Source organism: Prionailurus bengalensis, chromosome A2, assembly GCF_016509475.1.
Source record: "Prionailurus bengalensis isolate Pbe53 chromosome A2, Fcat_Pben_1.1_paternal_pri, whole genome shotgun sequence".
NCBI classification, from domain to species: domain Eukaryota; kingdom Metazoa; phylum Chordata; class Mammalia; order Carnivora; family Felidae; genus Prionailurus; species Prionailurus bengalensis.
This window is the reverse complement of record NC_057348.1, coordinates 53,579,788-53,602,056: the sequence shown is the minus strand read 5'-3', so window position 1 is coordinate 53,602,056 and position 22,269 is coordinate 53,579,788. Positions and strand designations below refer to the sequence as shown.

General features: G+C 38.4%; 1 protein-coding gene across 5 annotated transcripts in view; it reads right to left on the bottom strand.

Moving 5' to 3' along the window:
• Positions 1 to 22,269, bottom strand: part of PPARG (peroxisome proliferator activated receptor gamma) — a 135,490-nt gene that overhangs the window by 19,365 nt on the left and 93,856 nt on the right. For all 5 annotated transcript variants that reach the window (XM_043588149.1, XM_043588147.1, XM_043588150.1 and 2 more), the window contains 2 exons: positions 20,645 to 20,783; positions 7,933 to 8,132 (listed from right to left, as the gene is read on the bottom strand). In XM_043588149.1, the coding sequence (XP_043444084.1) occupies positions 7,933 to 8,132; positions 20,645 to 20,783 (339 nt within the window). The remainder of the gene's footprint in view (positions 1 to 7,932; positions 8,133 to 20,644; positions 20,784 to 22,269) is intronic.

The following is a 22,269-nucleotide window of genomic DNA, read 5'->3' as shown; positions in this document are numbered from 1 at the left end:
TGAGTGGCAGAAGGAGCCACCTTTAAGACCCACTGGTTTGGAGATTGTTAATCTCTACACAAGTCTTTGATTTTCACCATTAAGTCTATTCTACATTGAAGGAAATAACACTAAGGATTCTTAGATGTTGAGTAGATTTCCAAACTTGCATATTATTTCAACACCATTCACTGGAGTTATTCCAGAAATTCTTACTTTTCTAACCAAAAACTTCACTTCAATTGTATTGTTTAGCCAACCCCAAAGGAGGGCAGATGTGTGGACTCAAGAATAGGTTTGCTCGTTGGCTCTAATTCTTCAACTAAATTAGGAGCAAATAATGCTTACTATGTTTTTGGACACTCTGCTGGTATTTTTTTTTTTTCTTTTTTTCTATTTCAGGATTGATATTAATGAGAGAGGGGGAAAAAAAAGAGAAGATAATCAGTCACATCAGTTAAAATGTGCTGAGTTCCCCCAGAATGTCAGATTCTAATCATGAGAAAGACTTGTTTTTATAGAACCTAGTGGTTTCTGTCCTCTAGGAGTTTTGTAGCATATTACAAACTTATGTTAATGAAATACTGGTTTTTGTTACTGCCATGGGAATCTGATGGTATGGATACTTGAAAAGTCTACCTGTATATATAGAAGTACAAAATAACATGAATGTAAATCATCCTCTCTTCACATTGGAAAGACTGTACCCAGAACTGCCCACTGCAACTTCTGGATGAGCTTCTGCTCAACCATTTGGCTTCTTGGCACAGAATGTATGCATGAAATTCTTCCACCTCCATGTAAGCAATTTATCTGGAACTATGCCCTGATAAATCACCCTGTGACTCTTCCCCTTGACTTCCCCTGTCCCCTCATATAAAGCCCCAGGTTCCTGTTTTTGAAACTCTGTGATAGTTGAACATAGGGCACAAAATCCTGCTAATTTTCTCTCCCAATTTAACAACAATGTGACTTTAACCCCTTGGCAATCGATGTTGGTCAGGATTTCCTGGCAGTAAACACTCAAGGACAGAGAAAGGAATCAGCAGCCCCCACCATCATGCCAAACCATTCTGTTGTTTTTTTTTAAATCCCTTCAGCATTTGAAAAGTGATGAACTGGTAGAGAATTCTGGATATTGACATGCAAATGAATACCAGTGGATTTTTTTGTTTTTCCAAGATTATGCTGTTTTCATCGCATTTTTTAAGTCTGCACAGGCACTTTCGGCCTCCATGTAAATCTGTCAAACTGCAAGAGGGATCACCAGACATGGTCTGCCTGGAGACCTGCCTTTCTTTGCTACCAATTCACCAGTTCTTAGCCTGCAAACAGTTGCACATTTCACCCTGGACCTCCTTACCCTGAAACAGTGAAAAGATAGTGACTCACCTGATTTACAGAGAGCTGACCTTAAAACCAGGTGGAATTTGGCTTGTGTAACTTATCTTGGGTTATTAATTTAATATTGCACTTCTGGTAAAATGTTCTACATAAAAAGGACTTCACTTCCATATTTCTGTATTTTCTACACATCGAAGGGAAGCCATCTAAGTTCTATTAGCTTGTATGGTATCATCTGATGATCTGCTGTTATAAGAGGAACCATATCATCCTCAAATTTGGTCTTAATGATTTTACGCCTCTAGTTTGGAGCTAAGGATGTATTTATCTTCAGACATTGTATCAAATGGCCAGATAAGCACCTCTCCTTAACAGGAAAGAATGTTTAATTACATCTAGGACATTATCAGGGACAGATCCAGGTTTTGTGGGGCCTGAAATGCACTCAATCATTGGGTACATTTAATAACAACCGTTAGGTTCAATAATACAAATTATAAGAGCAAAATTGTTCGCGCCCTTCTCAGAACATTGGAAGGGGCTCTGTACAAAAGAGAAGCCCTGAAGGTTAAGCTTCATTAATTTATATAAAGTGAATCTGCCTCTGGCCGTAGTGATGCTTGTAATTCTCAAATATTGGGCAGACCAGAAAAAGGTGAGACTGACATGAAGAAAACTGCACTTCAACAGTGTTTTTCTGGGGGAAGCAAAAACAGTTTCTGTAAGAGGAAATTAGTTTTCTTTAGAGAGATACATCAAATGTAATTGATTTTTATATATTCTGATTTTCAAAAATGGCTCTCCATATCAAAGTCAGGATGGGATTAAAGGTACTGTGTTATATAGATAAATATAATTATATTTAGTTACAGACCTCTTGCATGCCTCTAATGTGTAACACAAAGATCATGGAGGAAGCTGGCTTAATAATGAAAACAAAGTAGAGTAATAAAAGTTTACTTTTTTGACTGGAGAAGTAGAACAATAGTGTTCCTTAGCAGTCCATAACATCAGCATTTTAATATACAAGTTATGAAAGGGATTATGCATGAATGAATGCTCTAAGTTTACAGCTCTTTTTGAGTACTAAAATAGCAAGCTAAAGGAGATAAATGAGAGTCAACCAAAGCAAAGATTGTTCTGGTGATTGCTCCAATTTTGGGGACTATAATTAGTGTAAGAGACAACTCTACCCTCTCACAAACTATCACTTGGTGAACACGTCAGAGTTAAAACTGGCCTGAAAAAATGTGTGCCTCATCTCATGAATCTCTCCTGATATCCTTAGTTTTCATGATAGCTTAGAGCAAAGGCTCAAGGAAGAAAAATTGAATTGTTGGGGCCTATGTTCTTCATTTTGTTTCCTTCTTCCTTTTTTATACTTCTGACTAGCTTTCACCCATTTAGAGATACCTGGTTCTTCTGGATTAGCTATAGTGGGTCAATGTGAATCAAAACTCACTGGTTGGGTTTCTTCAATGTCTTTGGTTTTGCCTGTTTCTAGTTTCCTCTTGTTGAGAACCATGGGATTTATAGAACCAAAGGGGTCTTCAAAAATCACTTACATCATCATTCTTTGATGAGGTATGAGTAAGTTGAATGAAGCCAAGAGACTTTCCAAAGTCAAATAACTATTTACAACAAACTTTGAAATGGAACTGGATCTCCTGACTCATGATTAGTTCTTTTCCCTTTCTGTTGCTTTCTACATGACTTCCCCACTTTTTCTTTTTTAAATAAAATGACTATTCTGGAGGAATTTGGGGTTTTTAGAAGCTCTTCTATGGTGGGGTCTTGGAGGCAGGGACTTTTGAACTATATTTCCTAGAAGTGCTAGTTTAGTGCTAGATGTGACTGAAGTTAAGTTTGAAAAATCTCGCAAATGTAATTCTGTTTTCCTGCGTGGTTTAGAGATTGAAGACAAATAAAAACTTAATGGTTAGAATTATTCACACTCTAATGAACTAGCACATAACCATAGCTCTTAAAAAGCCATCTATTGCCAGCCAAAGCGTTACTCAGCTGGCAAACAAGGGTGTTGGTCAAATGAATCTAGTCATTAAAAAAAAAATCCACATGCTCTTAACTATATGCTATTTATTTATTGTCTGAAAGAACACTATTGGTTCAGATCTATCTTTAGCTATTCATGACAGTCCTGGCAGTAAAGGAATTTATTTTATTAACATTAATATATGGACTAATGATCCCAGGAGCCCAGTTTCTTCATCAGCCATCAAAACAAATCAGCACTACTATCCTGTTCTTTATTTATACCGGGGCTCCTAAGTCTCTTTTCTCTGACGGTTTGTCTGGTATCTTTCTTCTCAAGGGAGCAAATTCCAACTCCCTCAGGCTTTTCCATAGATGAAGGAGAAAGAGACCACACTTTGTTTAACTGTAAGTGTAGGATTTAAAAGAAGAGATATCTTCCCAACAGCTTGAGTTACTAAATTTGACGGCCATTGTAAATTTTAGAATAGGAAAATTTGAATGGGTACAGAATTGTTTTCACAAAAGGTGACGTTTCCATATTGTTTTTATTTGGTAGTTTCATATTTCACACACTATTTAGAAAAACCATTTTTATGATGGCACAGTTTGCTCTCATAATTATAAAAACAGCGACTCTACATGTACCCATCATAAGCAATGTGATGCTTTGCGACCCAAAGTCCAATATAGAACAAATAAGTTTTATTCCTTGTTTGCAGATAGAGTGCAGCCAGGGCCTCATCATCTCTCAGATATGGGATGAAAAGTTGGCAGGCGCACCAAGGGTTTTTCTATTTATTGTTTTATGACAAACCATGGCACTGAAAATGGTTTTTGAAAACCATTCTCTGTTTATTTTCATCAACAAACATGGGATCATGTGACAATGATACACCCAGTGTGTTCGGCACATCAGGGTAATATTCAAACACTGGGAACTTCCAAAGTCCATTCAGTTCTCAAATTGTCGTCATGGAACAGGCACCCTGGTTCTATATTCATGTTTTTCAGAGTTCAGTGGGATCTCTTAAAAGACGCTGCTGGGCTGGCACAAGCCAGAGAAAGGGAAAGAGACTGCGAGAAGAGTCAATGCCATTCCCATTTGAGGGTGGCTAAAAGGCTTACTGCTATTGAAATTTCTTCTCCAGTTATCCATATCCAGTGATTCCATATCCCATCTGGCCCTGAGCCTAAATTCCCAAGCATTATTCTTTTAGGCAAGACAATGAAAAGTAGGAGTATCATATCCCAAAGATAGGATGTTAAAGTTAAGAAACATGGGAGGGAAGCAGAGCATTTAATTTATCTGCTCATTTATCTGTTTTGAAAGGTGCAAGTAGCACCAGGAAATAAGATACAGGAGACAGAAGTTTAATTGAGAAGGGAAAAGCCCTGGTTGGCCTAGAGGCATATGCTGGTGCAGGTCCTGAGAGGAGAGATTAGCCAGTATTCCAAAATGAGATGGAATAGGCAATGGTTAAATTGAGCAGTAAGACAAATTTAAAGAATGGCCTCTTCAATAAAGTCATTTCCTTTTCCAAAGGTTTTGGGTAACAGGCCGTCCTTTATGCTGAACAGTCTCCCCCAGGCTTGGCCTAACCAATGCTAATGACATCAGTCTCAAGCAGGGTGTATAATGAGACCCAAGCTGTTCTACTGCACCAGCCATGGCCACTTTTCCACATCCCCTACCCTCTCAGGAGTCCATACTTCTGCATGACTTTTTCTATCAATGCAAATCTTAACTTCCATAAGTCCTGGCCAAGAGATAACATAACACCCTTGAGAGAGATGCTATCAAATAAATAACATGACCACGTAAGATAAAGAACAAATATCTAGTCTCACTGGAAATCATATTTTGGATTTTCTTTTCTCTCCCATATTCCTCTCTGAACTATTTCTTTCCACTAATGCTTAATTTGATTTTGCAAGATAAGGAGAAAAGAGAGAGCCAAACAATTCTATTTCAGTTTTGTGTAATCAGGGACTGGATTATTTTAATTTGGCCCAGTTTCTCTTTCCTTTTCCAGACCCTAACAAGAGGCAATTCTGCCTCTATCTAGACCATTAATGATGTCCAAGTTGGTTAGCAAATATTGGGCGAGAGGCTCTCTGTTCAAAGTCCAGAATTTCAAAGGGGCATAGGCAAGAGTTTTTAATTCAATTAAGTAAATACATTCTGAGTAACTGTTATGGGCAAAGCACAGTGTTAGTTACTATAGGGGAAAAAATGACAAACATTTGGCCTCTGAACTTGAGAAGCCCATAATCAAGCATTTTGCGGCCCTTTCTCTTAAAATCCTTAATACTTGGTTATCCCATAAAGAGTCTACAATTATCGTATTTTTAACTCAAAGATTTAGAGCCAAATCGCCAATTGGCGTGAGGTTTTAAAGTGATTTACAGTGGACTGGGCTCTCTGCCTTTCAGTGACAGGGAAGAGTATACCAGTCACTGGTAGTGTACATTTAAATTCTTGCCTACTTGGGGGAATTTTTTTTTTTTTTAAATGCCTTCCTCCTATCTTCCAGGTACTATTATTAAATTGATGGGATTTCCAGCATGGATAGCAGGTCTGGAGTGGGAGATAAAGAGAAGGTGAGAAAGCAGTTCCTGGAAAAAAAATGGCCCAAGGCAAAAGTGTGGAGTAAACAGTTTGCTTTAGGGTTCTTTCCCTGTCCAGCTCGCTTCCCAGCTCCGGGCCTCCCAGCCTCCAGGTCCCTATCCCACACTGGCTCTCAGCAAGCTGCTAAAAATGTGCCTTACACGGTTAACTATTTCTAGCCATGTCACCAGTTCTCCTTTTATTTCTCTCCCTTCAAACGAACACAACTGATTTTCCATAGTCACATCAGCTACAAAGAGGTCTTCACTTGCTTTTGTTTTGCTGTGCCCCGATTTTTTTCATTAATGGATACACAGACTCAGCTTTACTACGACCTATAGTCTGTAGTCCAGCCTGTATGTGAGACAGTTGTCCTAGCTGCTATTATTTGGGAGGAACAAAAGAGTAAAAGACAAAAATTTCCTGGCCATGAATATATTGGGATAGCAGGACAACGTAAAAGATTATTGTCATTCTAAAAAGTGATAAAAACAAATCATAAGCCAGCATATTTTCCCAAGGTGAAGCTTTCCAAGTGCATTTGTCAATTTGGCTCATTTCTAGCCAATGGGGAAGTAGCTTCCAAGAGGGGTATCATGCTCAGAATGCACTGAGGTAGAAGCAAGGAGGCCTGCATCATAGGCCTGGTTCTGTTGTGTGCTAACTGCGTGATCTCAGGATAAAATGTCCAACCTCTCTGCACTCCAGTCTCCTAATCTTTAAAGAGGGAATAATAATAGGAGCTCTAGGATGGTTATGTGTCTTGAGCATAATGAATGTGTAAGAATTGTTTTTAATTGTGGAGAACTGGACCACACTGTTAAGGTATCAGTGACTTTCCTGCAGTCAGGAAACTCATTGTCCTTCAGTGTCCAAAGACCATTTGGCTCTTTACACAGCAATATCCCGCTGGAGTTTTCTTTTTCTATTAGCTGATAACTACTCTAATGGTTTACAGCTAAAAGGAAAAAAAAAAAACCACATCGTGAGATAGTCATCAAAATACATTAAAGGCTAATGAATATTTTCCCCGAAATATAACTGAGTGGGGGACTAAGTTACACATATCTATAAAGTAACTGCATGCCTCTCCTGGAGGTGTTCATTTGAAAATAAATGATGGCACAAAAGGGCTTTCAAGGGCTGGGACGGTGTCTTCTGGATATGTTCTGCGCTTCTTACAACCCTAGGAACCTGCTGCAGATATTACAATCAAAGGCAGACCCCTGCCTGTGAAAACAGGTACGGAGATGTGACCCAGGTCCACATTGCAAGCTGATGGCAGAACTGAAATTCCGGTGTAGCTGTGTTTTGTTTTAATACAGTTCCATGTTGCTTTCTCAGCTTCCTATCAAGGAAGAGTTCTGCTTTGGAACATCTGACTTAGTAACAATTATAGCCTATTCTGGGTTTTCCAAACAGTGGTAATCAAAGAGCCTGCAGATGTTTGGAATCTACGGGAGGAGTAGCCCAGGCAGCTCAGAGCCTCACAGAAGATAAAACTCACATACGTAATAAGAGGATACAGCCTCTAGCTGCCCAGGAACAATCAACAGAGCTACAGGGAAAAATACTTAGATGTATTTTTATGCCCCCACATGGAACTTTGTAAGAAGTGACTCTAGCAGTTCTCCTGAATTGTAAAATAATGGGACTGAATACCTTTTCCAAGCCTAGGGCAGGCCATTCCCAGAGAAAGCAGGGCTGCTGGGACGGATATAGTTGTGGCCAGTTATTCAGTTATTCAGGCTTTTTACTATTCTCAAAGAATTTGTTAGGAGAATTTGAAGGACTTTTTCCCTTTTCAAAATAAGTTTTACTTATCCTATCTGAAAACATTTCTTTTCCTGTGTTTCAGACACAGCCAGCAACATGTAACAGCCAACAGCTGAACATTGACTGTATATGTGTGTGTAACAGGGTGAATTATTTTCTCAAGGACAAAACAACAACAACAACAACAACGAACCCAGCCACCCCAATGTAGACAGCAGAAGAGAACTAACTGATTTGTCTGTTGTCTTTCCTGTCAAGATCGCCCTCGCCTTTGCTTTGGTCAGCGGGAAGGACTTTATGTATGAGTCATACAAATGTTTTGCCAGGGCCCGGAGATCTGCCGACTCTGGATTCAGCTGGTCGATATCACTGGAGATCTCCGCCAACAGCTTCTCTTTCTCCGCCTGTGGCATCCGCCCAAACCTGATGGCTATAGAGGGAGAGAAATGACAAGGATACATCACTGAATTACTGCTGCTCTCCCCTGGTCCTAGTGCCCAGACCGTAGAAAGCCCCTCCTTCTCTCTGCCAATCTCAAGGTCTTGTTTTTCTATCTCCAACTTTGTTCACGTTTTTTATTTCATGGCAATAGCATAGGCTGTCGGTAAGAATTAAATTGTTCAGTTCTTTAATTAAAATAAAATTAATCCATGATCTTGCTAGGAAGGTGAAAGAATCTGAAAGTGTAGCAAAGAAATTAAAGTATATTTACTTACACATGAAATAACTGAGGACCAGCTCCTACTGATCCCTCAAGATCCAATTCAAATGTCACCTTCTTTGTGAGGCTTTTCTTGACTTCTTCAAGCAGAATTTATTATTTATTTGCCTGTACTCCAATAGCCTTTGGTACATACTTCAATGACAACGATTTCGAAACTGTGCTTTTTAATTTTATAGGTCTATTTATCTCACTCTAGAACACTATCCTGAAGGCCACGGACAGTGTCTTAATCATTTTTGTATCCCCAGCCCTTAATATACAGTCAGGCCCTAAAAGGATCACAAATTCTTTCACAAATTGAAGGAAGGAACTGTGCAGAATTCAAAGTTGTACAGACAGAGGCTCTGTTCTCACAGAGTCTGTATGATTTATTTTGCCCATGTTATAAAGAAATACGGATGGTGCTTTCTTTCATGTTATTAGACCTTTTACATTTAGTAGAGAGAAGCCATAATCATTCCCCTGACTCTCTAGGATTACCACTTAATGATGTTTGTCAAAAAGACCATTTCCTTACTTAACATTTGGCTTCCTGTGGGGTGAGGAAGTGTAAAGAAGAAGAAAACTAAAGAAAGAAAGGCAAAGAGGAACATTTAACAGAGATTAGTAAGGCCTAGGTTGGGGGAAAAATCATGTTTGTACTTCTTTCAACTCAGATGGTTCTCCCCTCCCCCACCAATACGATCTGCAAAATATTTTGAATAATGCTACCTTTGGGCCCCACTCTGGACTCTCTACATTTTCCCATAATAAGGACATCTGGATATCACAGCCAATATTACCCTGTGTGTAGCTCTACTCTTACACTTCCCATGTGGTGGCACAGTTGTGTGTTTTTGTGACCATTTCCCCTTGAGGGCCCAGACTGTCATATTCATTTATATCTCTAGCACTTAGTTGTGCTCTGTGGGTGGTTGCTGAATGCAAGAATGAATAAATGGATGATTCCCTGCTATATGTTATTATGCTAAAGGTAGCATTCTACCATAAACACATTTCCATCTGAATACTTGGTGAATTTCATTTACAACTGGCTAGAGGAGAGACTGCTGTGTACCCCTGAGTCTCAAATTCATATTCACTTCAGTTGACCCTATATAAGCTCTACCACTAACTAATACAGGTATTGTGTTTGGGGGGGTGGAGTGGCTCCTTTGTGGTCTCTGACTTAGAGGGGAAGAGAATCTTACCTCTCAGTTAGGATGCTTTTAAATTAAATTAGCCTATATCCATTTGGTAAATCTATCCTCTGCCCATGACCTCTTCAAACAGAAATCTTAAAACAATCACCACTTTTTGGTCAAAAATCTTGTCTATCTACTCACTCTTCCCCATTCTTTTTATAGTTCCACAGGGATGGGCCATGGATGGTTGCTCACATTCTTATCACAGTCCCCCACCCTTCTGCCCCAGATTGTTTAGGTCCCCCAGGATATGATCTCATTACTTATTGTATTCTCTTTCTCAGCACTGATCACAGTAATTATCTACAATGTTTTCTTGTCTCCCTTATGTAATCTCCATGAAGGCAGGAATCTTGCTCAGTATCATATCCTCCGCACTCAGTATAATGTCCAGCACATGCTAAGTCTTTGTGTAATATATACTGAAATAAAACAGGAAAAAAACCCCACAAACCCCTGAGAACCAGATAGCAGATTCCTTTCAAAATCCTTTTCTGTGAAGCCAGTCCCATCATTTGCTTCCCTGTACTATATTTATTACTTTTTTTATCAGCAGTTCTCAGTTGAGAAGTATCGAACCAAGGGGAGGCAGGGCATATTAGAATCACTCGATAACTTCTAAAATTATGTATCTTCCATGGAAAATGGTGTTGATACGCCATCCCTCCTCCCAATGAGGAGTGTATAAAAAACCTAGGGTTTCAGACAGTTTAGGAAAAGCTTCTCAAATAATGGGCTGCTGTTGCATTCATATATTAGCTCAGGTAGCAAACTAATACTGTACTTCTATATTGGTTTATGTTGGTTATTCTACTAGAATCTATGGGTACTGAGTTTTCTCATCTTTGCTCCTGGGTGCAATACACATGGTAGGTATACAAAAAAATGCTTGATGAATTAAACTTTAAAGTATCAAGTTTAAAAACAGGAAGTTTGTTGGGAATGCAAGCTGGTGCAGCCACTCTGGAAAACAGTATGGAGGTTCCTCAAAAAACTAAAAATAGAACTACTCTACGACCCAGCAATTGCACTACTAGGCATTTATCCAAGGGATACAGGTGTGCTGTTTCGAAGCGGCACATGCACCCCCATGTTTATAGCAGCACTGTCGACAATAGCCAAAGTATGGAAAGAGCCCAAATGTCCATCGATGGATGAATGGATAAAGAAGATGTGGTACATATATATACACAATGGAGTATTACTCAACAATCAGAAGAATAAAACATTGCCATTTGCAACTACGTGGATGGAACTGGAGGGTATTATGCTAAGTGAAATTAGTCAGAGGAAGACAAAAATCATATGACTTCTCTCATATGAGGACTTTAAGAGACAAAACAGATGAACATAAGGGAAGAGAAACAAAAATAATATAAAAACAGGGAGGGGGACAAAACAGAAGAGACTCATAAATATGGAGAACAAACAGGGTTACAGGAGGGGTTGTGGGAGGGGGGATGGGCTAAGAATTATGGCATATTGAAGGGAGAAGAGGTTTGGTGTAAAGCGTGGAGACAACCCAAATTCTCTAACAAAACAGAGTGGCTGGAATCCCCAACAATTTGTGGCCCTTTATGTAACAAAGTGCACAGTGCCATCTCTTTACACAATGAATAATTACTGACTATCTACTGTGTGTGCAACATTGTTCTAGGCTCTGGTTAATTTTTTACAGGTAATCAAGTATAAATATACACTGAAGTTTACACATCTAGGAAAGTACTTTTTTTCCTAAAAGGTAATCCAAAAAGTTAATTTAAAATAAACAGCCAAAAGGGAGTGGGAGGTAAAGACTTCCAGTTATGGGATGAATAAGTCACAGAGATGAAAGGTACAGCATGGGGAATATAGTCAACGGTACTGTAATAGCATTGTATGGTGACAGATGGTAGCTACACTGTGGGGAGCACAGCATAACACATAGAGACGTTGAATCACTATGTTGTATACCTGAAACTAATGTAACATGGTGTGCCTGCTATATTTCAATTAAAAAAAAATTATAAAATAGGGGCTCCTGGGTGGCTCAGTCGGTTGAGCATCCGAGTGCGGCTCAGGTCATGATCTCGTGCTTCATGAGTTCGAGCCCTGCGTCGGGCTCTGTGCTGACAGCTCGGAGCCTGGAGCCTGCTTTGGATTCTGTGTCTCCCTTTCTCTCTCTGCCCCTCCCCTGCTCGTGCTCTCTCTCTCAAAAATAAACATTAAAAAATTAAAAAATAATAAGAATAATAAAATAAAATTTCTGTTAGGAAGAGCCCAGCCAAACATAGCCACCTATTATATTTGCTAATCTTGGTTTTCTGTAACATAATAAAAACAGCCAAAAAAAGCTTCTGAAAATTAATTTAGAATTAGGACATATTAAGGCAAAAAGCCTTCTGCTACGATCTAAATAATATGTGAATTTTTAGAAGTCAAAGTTCTCCCAAAAGGCTAGCTCTTATGAACAAGTTTTCTGTATCATTAAATGCTCATTAAATGTGCTCATGCTGCACATTAGATTCAATTAACTATTAATGCAACTAATCAGATAGGTGATTTTAGCATTTTTATACACCAGAGGTTCAACAAAACAGATAAAAAACACATTCTATTTGGTGAAACTAAATTTGCATAAAACATGGAAATCTGAAGTTGTAGAGGAAATACCATTTTTTATTTGTATGCATTTTATTTATTTATTTTTTTTTTAAATTTATTTATTTTTGAGACAGAGAGAGACAGAGCATGAATGGGGGAGGGTCAGAGAGAGAGGGAGACACAGAATCTGAAACAGGCTCCAGGCTCTGAGCGGTCAGCACGGAGCCCGACGCGGGGCTCGAACTCACGGACCACGAGATCATGACCTGAGCTGAAGTTGGAGGCTTAACTGACTGAGCCACCCAGGCGCCCCTATTTGTATGCATTTTTTAAGGGAGAAACTCAATATTATTTTGTTGCTTTTGAGTCCTATGTAATAATATCTATCTACCGCACGTGAGGTGGGGAGATAAGGCACAGAAAGTGTTCAGCATAGCACGTGGCACGTAGTAATGCTTAATAAACCCAGCTCTTGTTACTTGTGGATGAAGTGGTCTAAGTTAACCATGTTTACTGTGGACTATAAACCAGACTACAGATATCATTTTGTAGTCAGGGACACAGACCTAGATTCTTTCCCATAGATACAGAACAAATCCTGAAAACCTATTATATCTATGTATATCTCTATCTCTCTGTCTTTAACTTGTTTAAGGAATGGTGTACTAATTCTTAAACCTCAGTTTCTACCCATTGGGTAGAGCATCTGAAAACCAAGAAGAAGGGGGAATTCTCCCTTTGGATTGCTGTTTCCGATAAGACTGAAATTAGAGCTTAAGAAATAGAAAACGAAAGTTCTGGGTTGGGGACCAGAAATATAAAGGCTGAGTGTGCCCATATAAAAGTATATTTTTCCACATCTTCCACTATTGCTTCAAAGACAGAGGAAAATGCTCCATGTGTTCCTATGAGTCACTGAGGGAGTACTCTTGGCCTCTCTGAAAGACAATGAAATTAACACTACACTTCAAGTAGTCAGGAAGTCAACTTTCTAGTTTCAGCTCAGTGAAAAACTATCCAAGTGGCTTAACTTCTTTAGTTTTCAACTGGTTTATCTATAAAATGAGGGACTTGGAAAAGAAGACCTCTAAAATTTCCTTCTTTTAGCTCTAAGTTTAGCTATAAAATTCTATAAATCCTGACGACATATAATGTTGCAGAACATACTACACTCTTTCTTTCTTTTAAGCAATTTTTATCTAGTCCCTGAAGCCCTGAAGAAAAAAAAAAAAGACATATTATGTCTGTTCTAAAGATCTAGCACCTGACAAACAGCAACTTCCAAAATACTGGCATTCAGTGTCATATAATTAATCATCTACAGAGAATTCATATTGCTTGGTTTTAAAAAAATCTGTCAGTATCAGCATCAGTATGCAGCCTTCAGGAAGAAGAGGTTTGTAGAGACTCAGTTTCTGGTGAAAGTGTATTAGCTTGCCTTTATATAATACACTTTTACTGAACTGAATGCAGTTCACTGCTACCATATAACAGATTCTGTACTGTGTATTTAGTGCTGATTTACTGAACACATGCAGTATTTAGATGCCCTGCTCTTTGGATCTCGGTATAGTGCTAAGAAACAATATTTCTTAATGACAGTTAATAACACGCTTTTAAAACACCTATCTAATTGTAGGAGCATGCAAGACAAATGTTACTTAATTTTAAACATTAAAGCGATTTTCAAAATAATAAATCAGAAAACAGAAGAATGAATTGAGTTGTACTAAAAGTATTTTTGTCTGTTAACATCTAAGGGGTGGATTGGCAATCATACTAGGCTTTTGAGAATTGGTGAGCTTATGTCTCATGGTCAATTTTAACATTTATTTTGTAAAAGCCTTATGTAAATAAGACATATAATACTATTGCTTTTAATAGGTCTGTTGCCAATAAGTTATGTTTTTCTACCCTTCTCTTTTTTTTTAATGTTTGTTTATTTCTGAAACAGAGACAGAGTATGAGTGGGGGAGGGTCAGGGAGAGAGGGAGACACAGAATCTGAAGCAGGCTCCAGGCTCCAAGATGTCAGCACAGACCCCCACGCAGGGCTTGAACTCACAAACCATGAGATCATGACCTGAGCCAAAGTTGGATGCTCAACCGACTGAGCCACCCAGGCGCCTCTCTACCGCTCTTTCTTGAGAAAAAACTTGTGCATTCTGAGGTTGCGCAGAAAGCACTGCCAGAGCAATCTAATAACTTATCATTTTCTTGCTCCTCTAAGTAAAACACGGAGCAGCTTTAGCACTAATATGAAGTGATTTTTATTCAGGGGTAACATTTTCAAACTATCTGCAGAGGACATGTAAACATTTGTCTAGGTTTCTTCGCAAAGCAGAGATGGGCAAAACACCCCTGGCTTTACCTGACTCACTGATTCCCTGAAGTCTTACCTGAGATCATTGAATTCACTCGATGAACACCTGTTTGATGCAAGACACTGTGCTAGACAGACTAGACTGGGGGAACAGGAGGACAGGACATGTCTAGTAGGGGAGAGCCTATATATACACAGATTATTCTCTCTCATGTACCTCTCTTCACTTGCTCCTTCCTTTCCACCTAAGCGGATGTTGAAGATTCTAACCCTGGTTATAATCTCTTCAGTCCATCTTTCCTCCACCACTGAAACTACCGAAAGAGTAGTCTTTCTTCTTGCCTGCATTTGTCACTACTTACCTCCCAACCTACTGCAATCTTGCTTACACCTCATTTAAATTTCCAAAACTTTGCTCTTAAAAGTCCCCATTGCTTTTTCTCACAGCCAGATCTAGGGGCCTCTTCGGAGTTCTTGTTTCTGCTTGAGCACTCCAGCATTCACTCTCCCAGCTTTTGCTACTGTTGACCTTCTTCACCCTGTGACTTTAAAATGTTCTCATCGTGGTTTCTGCTTTTCTGGTTCTCCTATCTTTCTGCCTATGTTCCAGACCTTTATGATGGCCCCTCTTCCTTCCCTTATATTCTGTTGTTCCTAATTCATTCTTCTAACTCACAAAATGTGCTCATAACTCCTGCCCTCTCTTTTCCTGAGATCTGGACTCTTAGTTTTCTCTTGTTTCTATATTCCTTTATATATGGACGCTGGATATCCTGTAAGACCCTCCTATGCAACTTTAAAAATGAATTTTTGTTCTTCCCCTCCAGTTTCCTTTCCCTGTTTCCCTTTCTTAGTTAATTCATTCTATCACCTGACTAGATACCCCGAACAATTTTTGATGACCCCTCTTTCCCTCAGACACTTGCATTCACTGGTCACTGCTCTGATATTTTTCACAATTTAATTTCTTCTCACTAACCCTTCCCACTGTCTTGGTTCAGAATATTGCATTTGTCTTCTTATGAATTTCCCTGTTTCTCTAACTTATCCTTTTTATAGCTGTCAGTAGTTTAGATTTGGGCAGTATAGATCTGATCACTCCCTTGCTTTACAAAGCAGAGTGTGGGTGTCACAAGAAAGGTATAAAACACAGAGGGAAGAGGGGGAATTAGAAAGTCTTACAGAAGAGAAGGCATTTGAATGGGGCCTTGAATGCCTGGTAGGATTGTGACAGGGAGCCAAAGGACATAATAAACAGAGGGAAAAGGAGGTGGAGGCTAGCTTGTAGGTAGCCACGAATGCCATGTGGGTCTCAGCACAAGCTACCATGTGCATCAGGACCTCTTCCATTGTTATATTTTCTGAAAATTAACATTTGGATAATTTTTCCTTTTTTTTTTTTTATTTTTTTTTATTTTTTTTTTTTAATTTTTTTTTCAACGTTTATTTATTTTTGGGACGGAGAGAGACAGAGCATGAACGGGGGAGGGGCAGAGAGAGAGGGAGACACAGAATCGGAAACAGGCTCCAGGTTCTGAGCCATCGGCCCAGAGCCCGACGCGGGGCTCGAACTCACGGACCGCGAGATCGTGACCTGGCTGAAGTCGGACGCTTAACCGACTGCGCCACCCAGGCGCCCCTGGATAATTTTTCCTTTATATTACAAAGAAGACTTTAAAAAAAAACCCCAAATATTAAAATTTAAACTTATTTGCCATTCAGGCTTTTCTTTTTTTACAAGGAAGGAGAGAACTGACTTATAAAATGCTGAGTGCCACAAGTATCTGTGAAACCCTTTTTCTGGATTTTTATGAAGCTGCTGAGAAATTATTTTTAAAGTTGTCAGCATTTTTTTTAAATAACAGAAAAAAAACCCCATACATTATATAATAGGATGTCCTAATCAGTAAAGCTAAAGCTTCACTAATTTTTACATTTATGAAAAGCATAATTTTCATTCAAATCTCACTGGCATAGGGGAAAAAAACCTAACTGAATGACTCATAAGTCAATTCTTCTCTACTTCACATTATTTTTTAAAAAGTAACAGGCTATACTTATAATTTTATTATTTAGTTCATACATGAAAAGCAGCTCCAAATACGAAATATTCACTATTCAAAATTTATTTTTATCTTATCTTATCTTAATTTTATTTTAGAGAGGATAAGCAGGGGAGAGGGGAAGAAGGGGTGGGGAGAGAGAGAGGAAAAGACAGAGAGGAAGGCAGATATCCTAAGCAGGCTCCATGCTCAACGAGGAGCCCGACACGGGGCGTGATCTCACAAATGTGAGATCATGACTTGAGTCGAAATCCAGAGTCAGACACTTAACCGACTAAGCCACCCAGGAACTCCAGTAGTCAAAATTCTTAATGAATAAATTATCTTATCAAAAATAAAGAAGTCAAGGAGCGCCTGGATGGCTCAGTCGGTTGGGTGTCTGACTTCAGCTCACGTCATGATCTCACGGTTTGTGGGTTTGAGCCCCGCGTCGGAATCTGTGCTAACAGCTCGGAGCCCAGAGCCTGCTTCGGATTCTGTGTCTCTCTCTGTCCCTCCTCCGCTCACATGCTTTCTCTCAAAATAAATAAATTAAAAAAAAAAAAAAAGGAGTCACATTTTAAAAATATGATTCATGTCAGGGATCTTGCCAACAGAATTTTAAAACAAAAATTATACTAAGAAAAACTATAAAAGTTTAAGTGTCCATTTGACTGAAGAAATATTAATCTATGTGAGCATTTTTATCAAGAATCTGTAGACACCAGCTTCACTAATTCAAAATGTAAAACAAGAAGCAGGTTATGCTATGATCACTTGGTAAGTCACATGCACCTCTGGGTAGCCTAGGAAGCTGGGTCTTTATTTCTGCTTTACTTTCATTTGGAGCTTTCCTCTAAAGGTGTCTGGACAGGGTATTGAACTGATTGTGCCAAGCATGACTCACAAAGACTGGGGAGCCATCAGTGGAACTGGCCCATGGTCTAGAAATGATGGTATGTTAAATGACCAAAACAATTGCAACACGTGTTTATCCTGATCACTGCAGAAAAATAAAAACTTTGCTCCCAAAGCACTTCAGTCCAACGCTTGGATATTTTTCCTACCCAGTGCTGAAAACAGATTATCTGAGAAACAACTAGGTTCCCAAGTGTAAGAATTCTGAAATCCTCCTGTCCTTCTACGATGTTTAGGCTACATGTCACAATCAAAATGGAAGTTCCATCTGAAGATGGAACCATACACCCTTAACCAAATATACCATCTATGTTCTTTAGCCTGGACTGCTCTAGATTTGTACTCTGGGGCTACATTGTTATGTGATCATCAGATGTAATGCCTTAAAATTGCTGAGCAATTGATCAGAACATCTAGATGACCTGATTCAAGCATATGAATTATATTTTTATGGCAACAAAACATATAGGTGGAAACTTTTAAATTCATGTCAGATACCTACATATTTGAGAAGGTGGTGACACTGTCTATAATATATGGACTAGCTTAATGAAAAGTGAAAACTTCGGTGAGGCAGGTTGTCTGACTTATGCAGAATCATAGAACTTTCAAAGTTGAAAGGATTAGCAAACCTTGTTTCAGTGATTTTCCAACAATGTTGCCCAGGGCCCTGAGGGTTCCTTGAAGGTTACTTATAGAAGCCTCCTTTAAAGCTGGGAGTGGTGGCTAGTGGGCAACCTAATTGCACCGAATGGATTAAACAGACACCAAAGAGCAGAAACACAAGTAATAGAGAATGGAGTACATTTACTTCGGGGGATGTTCATCTCTTCTTGTGTGTACTGAAAGCAGCAAGGTGCCGATTTGGTACAACACTATAAGCCTCTTGATAAATTGGGTGGGTTATTATAGTGAGGTCCACTCACAGAAAACATTAATATAATAACAAAATAATTTTAGATAGTTACTACAACCTCCTAGAAAACTTTGTATTTGGAAATGTTTCCTTTCTCAGGATAACAGGCAAAACTATTCAAAACCTCGTTGTTGGCTTTCCCTTCTTGTGCTTTGATCAAATGTTTTCCATACAGCAAACACATTCCTATGAACACTTCTTAGAAGGCATTTTCTCAGTCACTGCTGCAATCTTGTAAACATTGAACTGCGTAAGTCTAATGCTAGAACATTAATTCTTTTTTTTCTTTTTTGTCTTTGCAAGAAGAATTAACTGAATACTCCCTATCAAGATTGCTCTTCTCTTGGGGTGACTCAGTTGGTTGAGCATCTGACTTCAGCTCAGGTCATGAACTCACAATTCATGATTTCGAGCCCCATGTCAGGTTCTGTGCTGACAGTTCAGAGCCTGGACCCTGCTTTGGATTCTGCCCCCGCCCCTCTCTCTCTCTCTCGCTGCCCCTCCTACACTCATGCTCTGTCTCTCTCAAAAATAAACATTAAAAAGAAAAGATTGCTCTTCTCTCTAAACAGAATATTCTAATCACCATATAAAGTCAAATGATGACTTTATTATTAGGTTTATGATGGTTTTCTTTGAATTTTCTGGGAAGAGAAAATTATACATCAATACTATATAGGTTGGGCTTTAAATGTTGTTTGCCTATTAACAATAAGCAAAAGGAGGCATATTTTATGTGAATGTGTGCAAGCAACAGGACATACATGTTACATCAATATGTGAAGTGACAAATTTAAAAGACAAAAAATAAACAGCATGAAAAGCAGAACTGGCATGCTTTTCTAGGCAGTCTTAGTAATAATGATTTCAAAGTCAAAGATTTCACCATAAAGATAAAATAAATGTATTGCAACTTGACTGCATCATCTAAAATATAACGCTTGACTTGAAATGAAAGAAAATTGATGGAATTAAACCAGTAAATTATTTTTGCAATCAATGACTGCAGTTGTATACTACTACACAGCAGATGTAATCAACTGTGAAGAAATTTGGACCAAATTTCCACTCTGTCCAGTATAGCTGACAGATTTCTTCATAATACATTCTTCCTTCAGAGGAAATGGCCCATATTAATTATAAAAATATAATTTCGTAAACTATTTTTAAGAGTAGGATATCAACCAATTAGCGATTCTCAAATACTTTTAAGATTTCTGCTGTGAAAACCAAACATCTGCGTGATGGAATAAAACTAATTTTCACAGATGCTTTGGAGCCTTAACATATGAAGATTGACTTCAAATGTTATCTTCTTACCAGATCAGTTTTGAGACCGGTGAAGGCAAAAGAAAGAAAAAAAATAGAATATCCAGTGAAACAAGACTTCAGATTTTATTTGAACACTTTGGCATTTTAGATTTCTTGAGCCCATAATGAATTTTGAAAGAACAAATACTTGACAAATATAATACTATAAAGTTACTATCAAATTTGTTTTGTGATTTTGTTAACACCAATTAGAGCTAAATGGAAATCAAGAACTACTTCTTCAAATAGGCCTATCTTCCGTGATTTTACTGAGTTAGTTCTACAACTCATGAAAACAAAGGTCTTCTACATTCTTTCTCTTAAGTCAACACTCAAAATCATAAGCTTGATTTTAGATACAGGTTTATAAAACAGAAATTTTTATTTTCTTATGATTCTATGGACACTGAAGTTTTGTGGGAGCTTAAAATCTTTGCTTTATCTACAAGCCTGTATGCTCTTTGAAGTCAAGGGTACTGCTATATCTATACTCATCTTTGCACAGCAAAGAGGAAAAAAAGGATATACTCTAGATTCTGATATTCCACTTAAAGTTCCACAGCCAGAAACCTGCAGTTTTCTCAAAGCAGAAAGAAACTACTGATATACACAAGAATAATGCCATTTTTAATGCTATTAAAGCAACATAAAAAATGAATCACAATCATTACATTCATTTGGAAATACTACAGTTATTTCTTATCACTTCTCATATTTTCAAGTCTTCTCTCCCATCATGGCAGATGCCAAACCACTGAAAGAAAGATTGCACACTAAGAGCCTAAACCTCACCTGAAATGAGAAATGCTTTATCAGCATATAATATTCTGAAATCTGGAATTTTGTGGAAAACTGTCCACATTTTCAGCAATGGCCCTACAGGCTACTTATCTGGCAGCCATAATGAGAACAGTTAAATATGTGTGCTAAGTGTTCACTTACCATTATGAGACATCCCCACAGCAAGGCATTTCTGAAACCGACAGTACTGACATTTATTTCTACTTTTTTTGTGGATACGACAGTTAAGGTCACACCTATCGTAAATGAGCTTCAATCTGATTGTCCTCCGGAAGAACCCCTGCAAAGGGATATGGAAAAAAGAAAGCAAATTTTAAGTCTTTATGATACATGGAAGCAGCAACATTTGGCTAAAGGCACTGGCCTAGGTATCAGCAAAGGAAGGTTCTGTCACTGGTGACTTCAGACAAGTCATGTAACTGCCACAAGATCTCCAGTGTCCTTCTTTAGCTCTGAGACAGTGACCATATCCAACTGATGTCATTCAATGTATCTTGGCTCTACATTTGAGTTTCAGCACACTCTAAGAAGTGCTCTGGATTTAATGTAATGCAAATAAAACACCATGTAATCAGTTCAGTTTCTCTGCAAATCCTTCCAACAGCATGCCCCAGCCTTTATTATTGTGCTAAGCCATTTGGCAAAGTTATAATCATTTCATTCTAAAACATGATCAGGGCCAATAAAAATCCACATGTGGACAATTTTTTAGAATTCTCTATGTTGCATAATTTCCTACAGAATTGGTTTCATTTACTTATGCGATTGAAAGAGTGTTCCATAACTGTTGTAGCCTACACACAAAAAAAGATTATAGGAAAGAACAAGAGAAGTAATAAATCCTTAGACAAAGGACTGCCATCTCAAAACAGCAAATAGGTCAATTCGAGGCTAACTGAATTCTGCTGTATTTATATTTTTTTGAAAGACCTAAAAGAAATTCTAATTGGAAATGTTTGCTAATAACTCCATTTTTTGTTGTTGTTGTCAGAATGTTCTTATTAGTTTCTATTGTTCTCATCTCCATGAAACTCAATTCTTAACTCTTTCAAATTTATCTGGCCCCATTTCATGCAAAAACCCCTGAACTAGTATGGATTCTGCTGCTGACACACATTTTCACTTTCTCTGAATTTGCATCTTGAACTCCAGACAAGTTTCTACTGCTTACCAGGCATGTCACTTGGAAATCTAACAGCTACCTGAAACCCAGCATGTCCAACCCTGAAACTCGGGTCTTACCCTGCAAACTCACTTCTGGAGGCTTTCACCATTTCGGTTGGTACAAACACCCTCCCAGTCTCTGATGCCAAACTCCTTGAAATCACTCCTGACTTTTTTCTCTCACATGGCAAGACCTTCCTCTAAATATACACTTGCTTACTCGTCTCACTGCCTTCAAGCTTGCTAACATGTCAACTTCTCAATGAGGCTTATATGCCCTATTTAATACCGTGGCCAGTCTCTGCCCCCACCTCTCTTTTGGAACCTCTGGTTTTCTTCACAGGGCTCTAGTTTCTGTTTTGTTTTGTTATTTTCTAGTAACAGTTAGGACTTTCTAACATACCATATAATTTACTTATTATATTTTAAGTGTTTATTTTCCGCCCATCCCCCATTGCCTAATTAAAATTGTGAGCTTCATGGGGAGTCACTGGATATGACCTAAATACAACAACAGTCTTCTAATAAAATCTGTTGATCGAATATGTGCGTCACTTAACTTCCTTTCTGGGCCATCTCTGATATTTTTTGATCCTAAACCA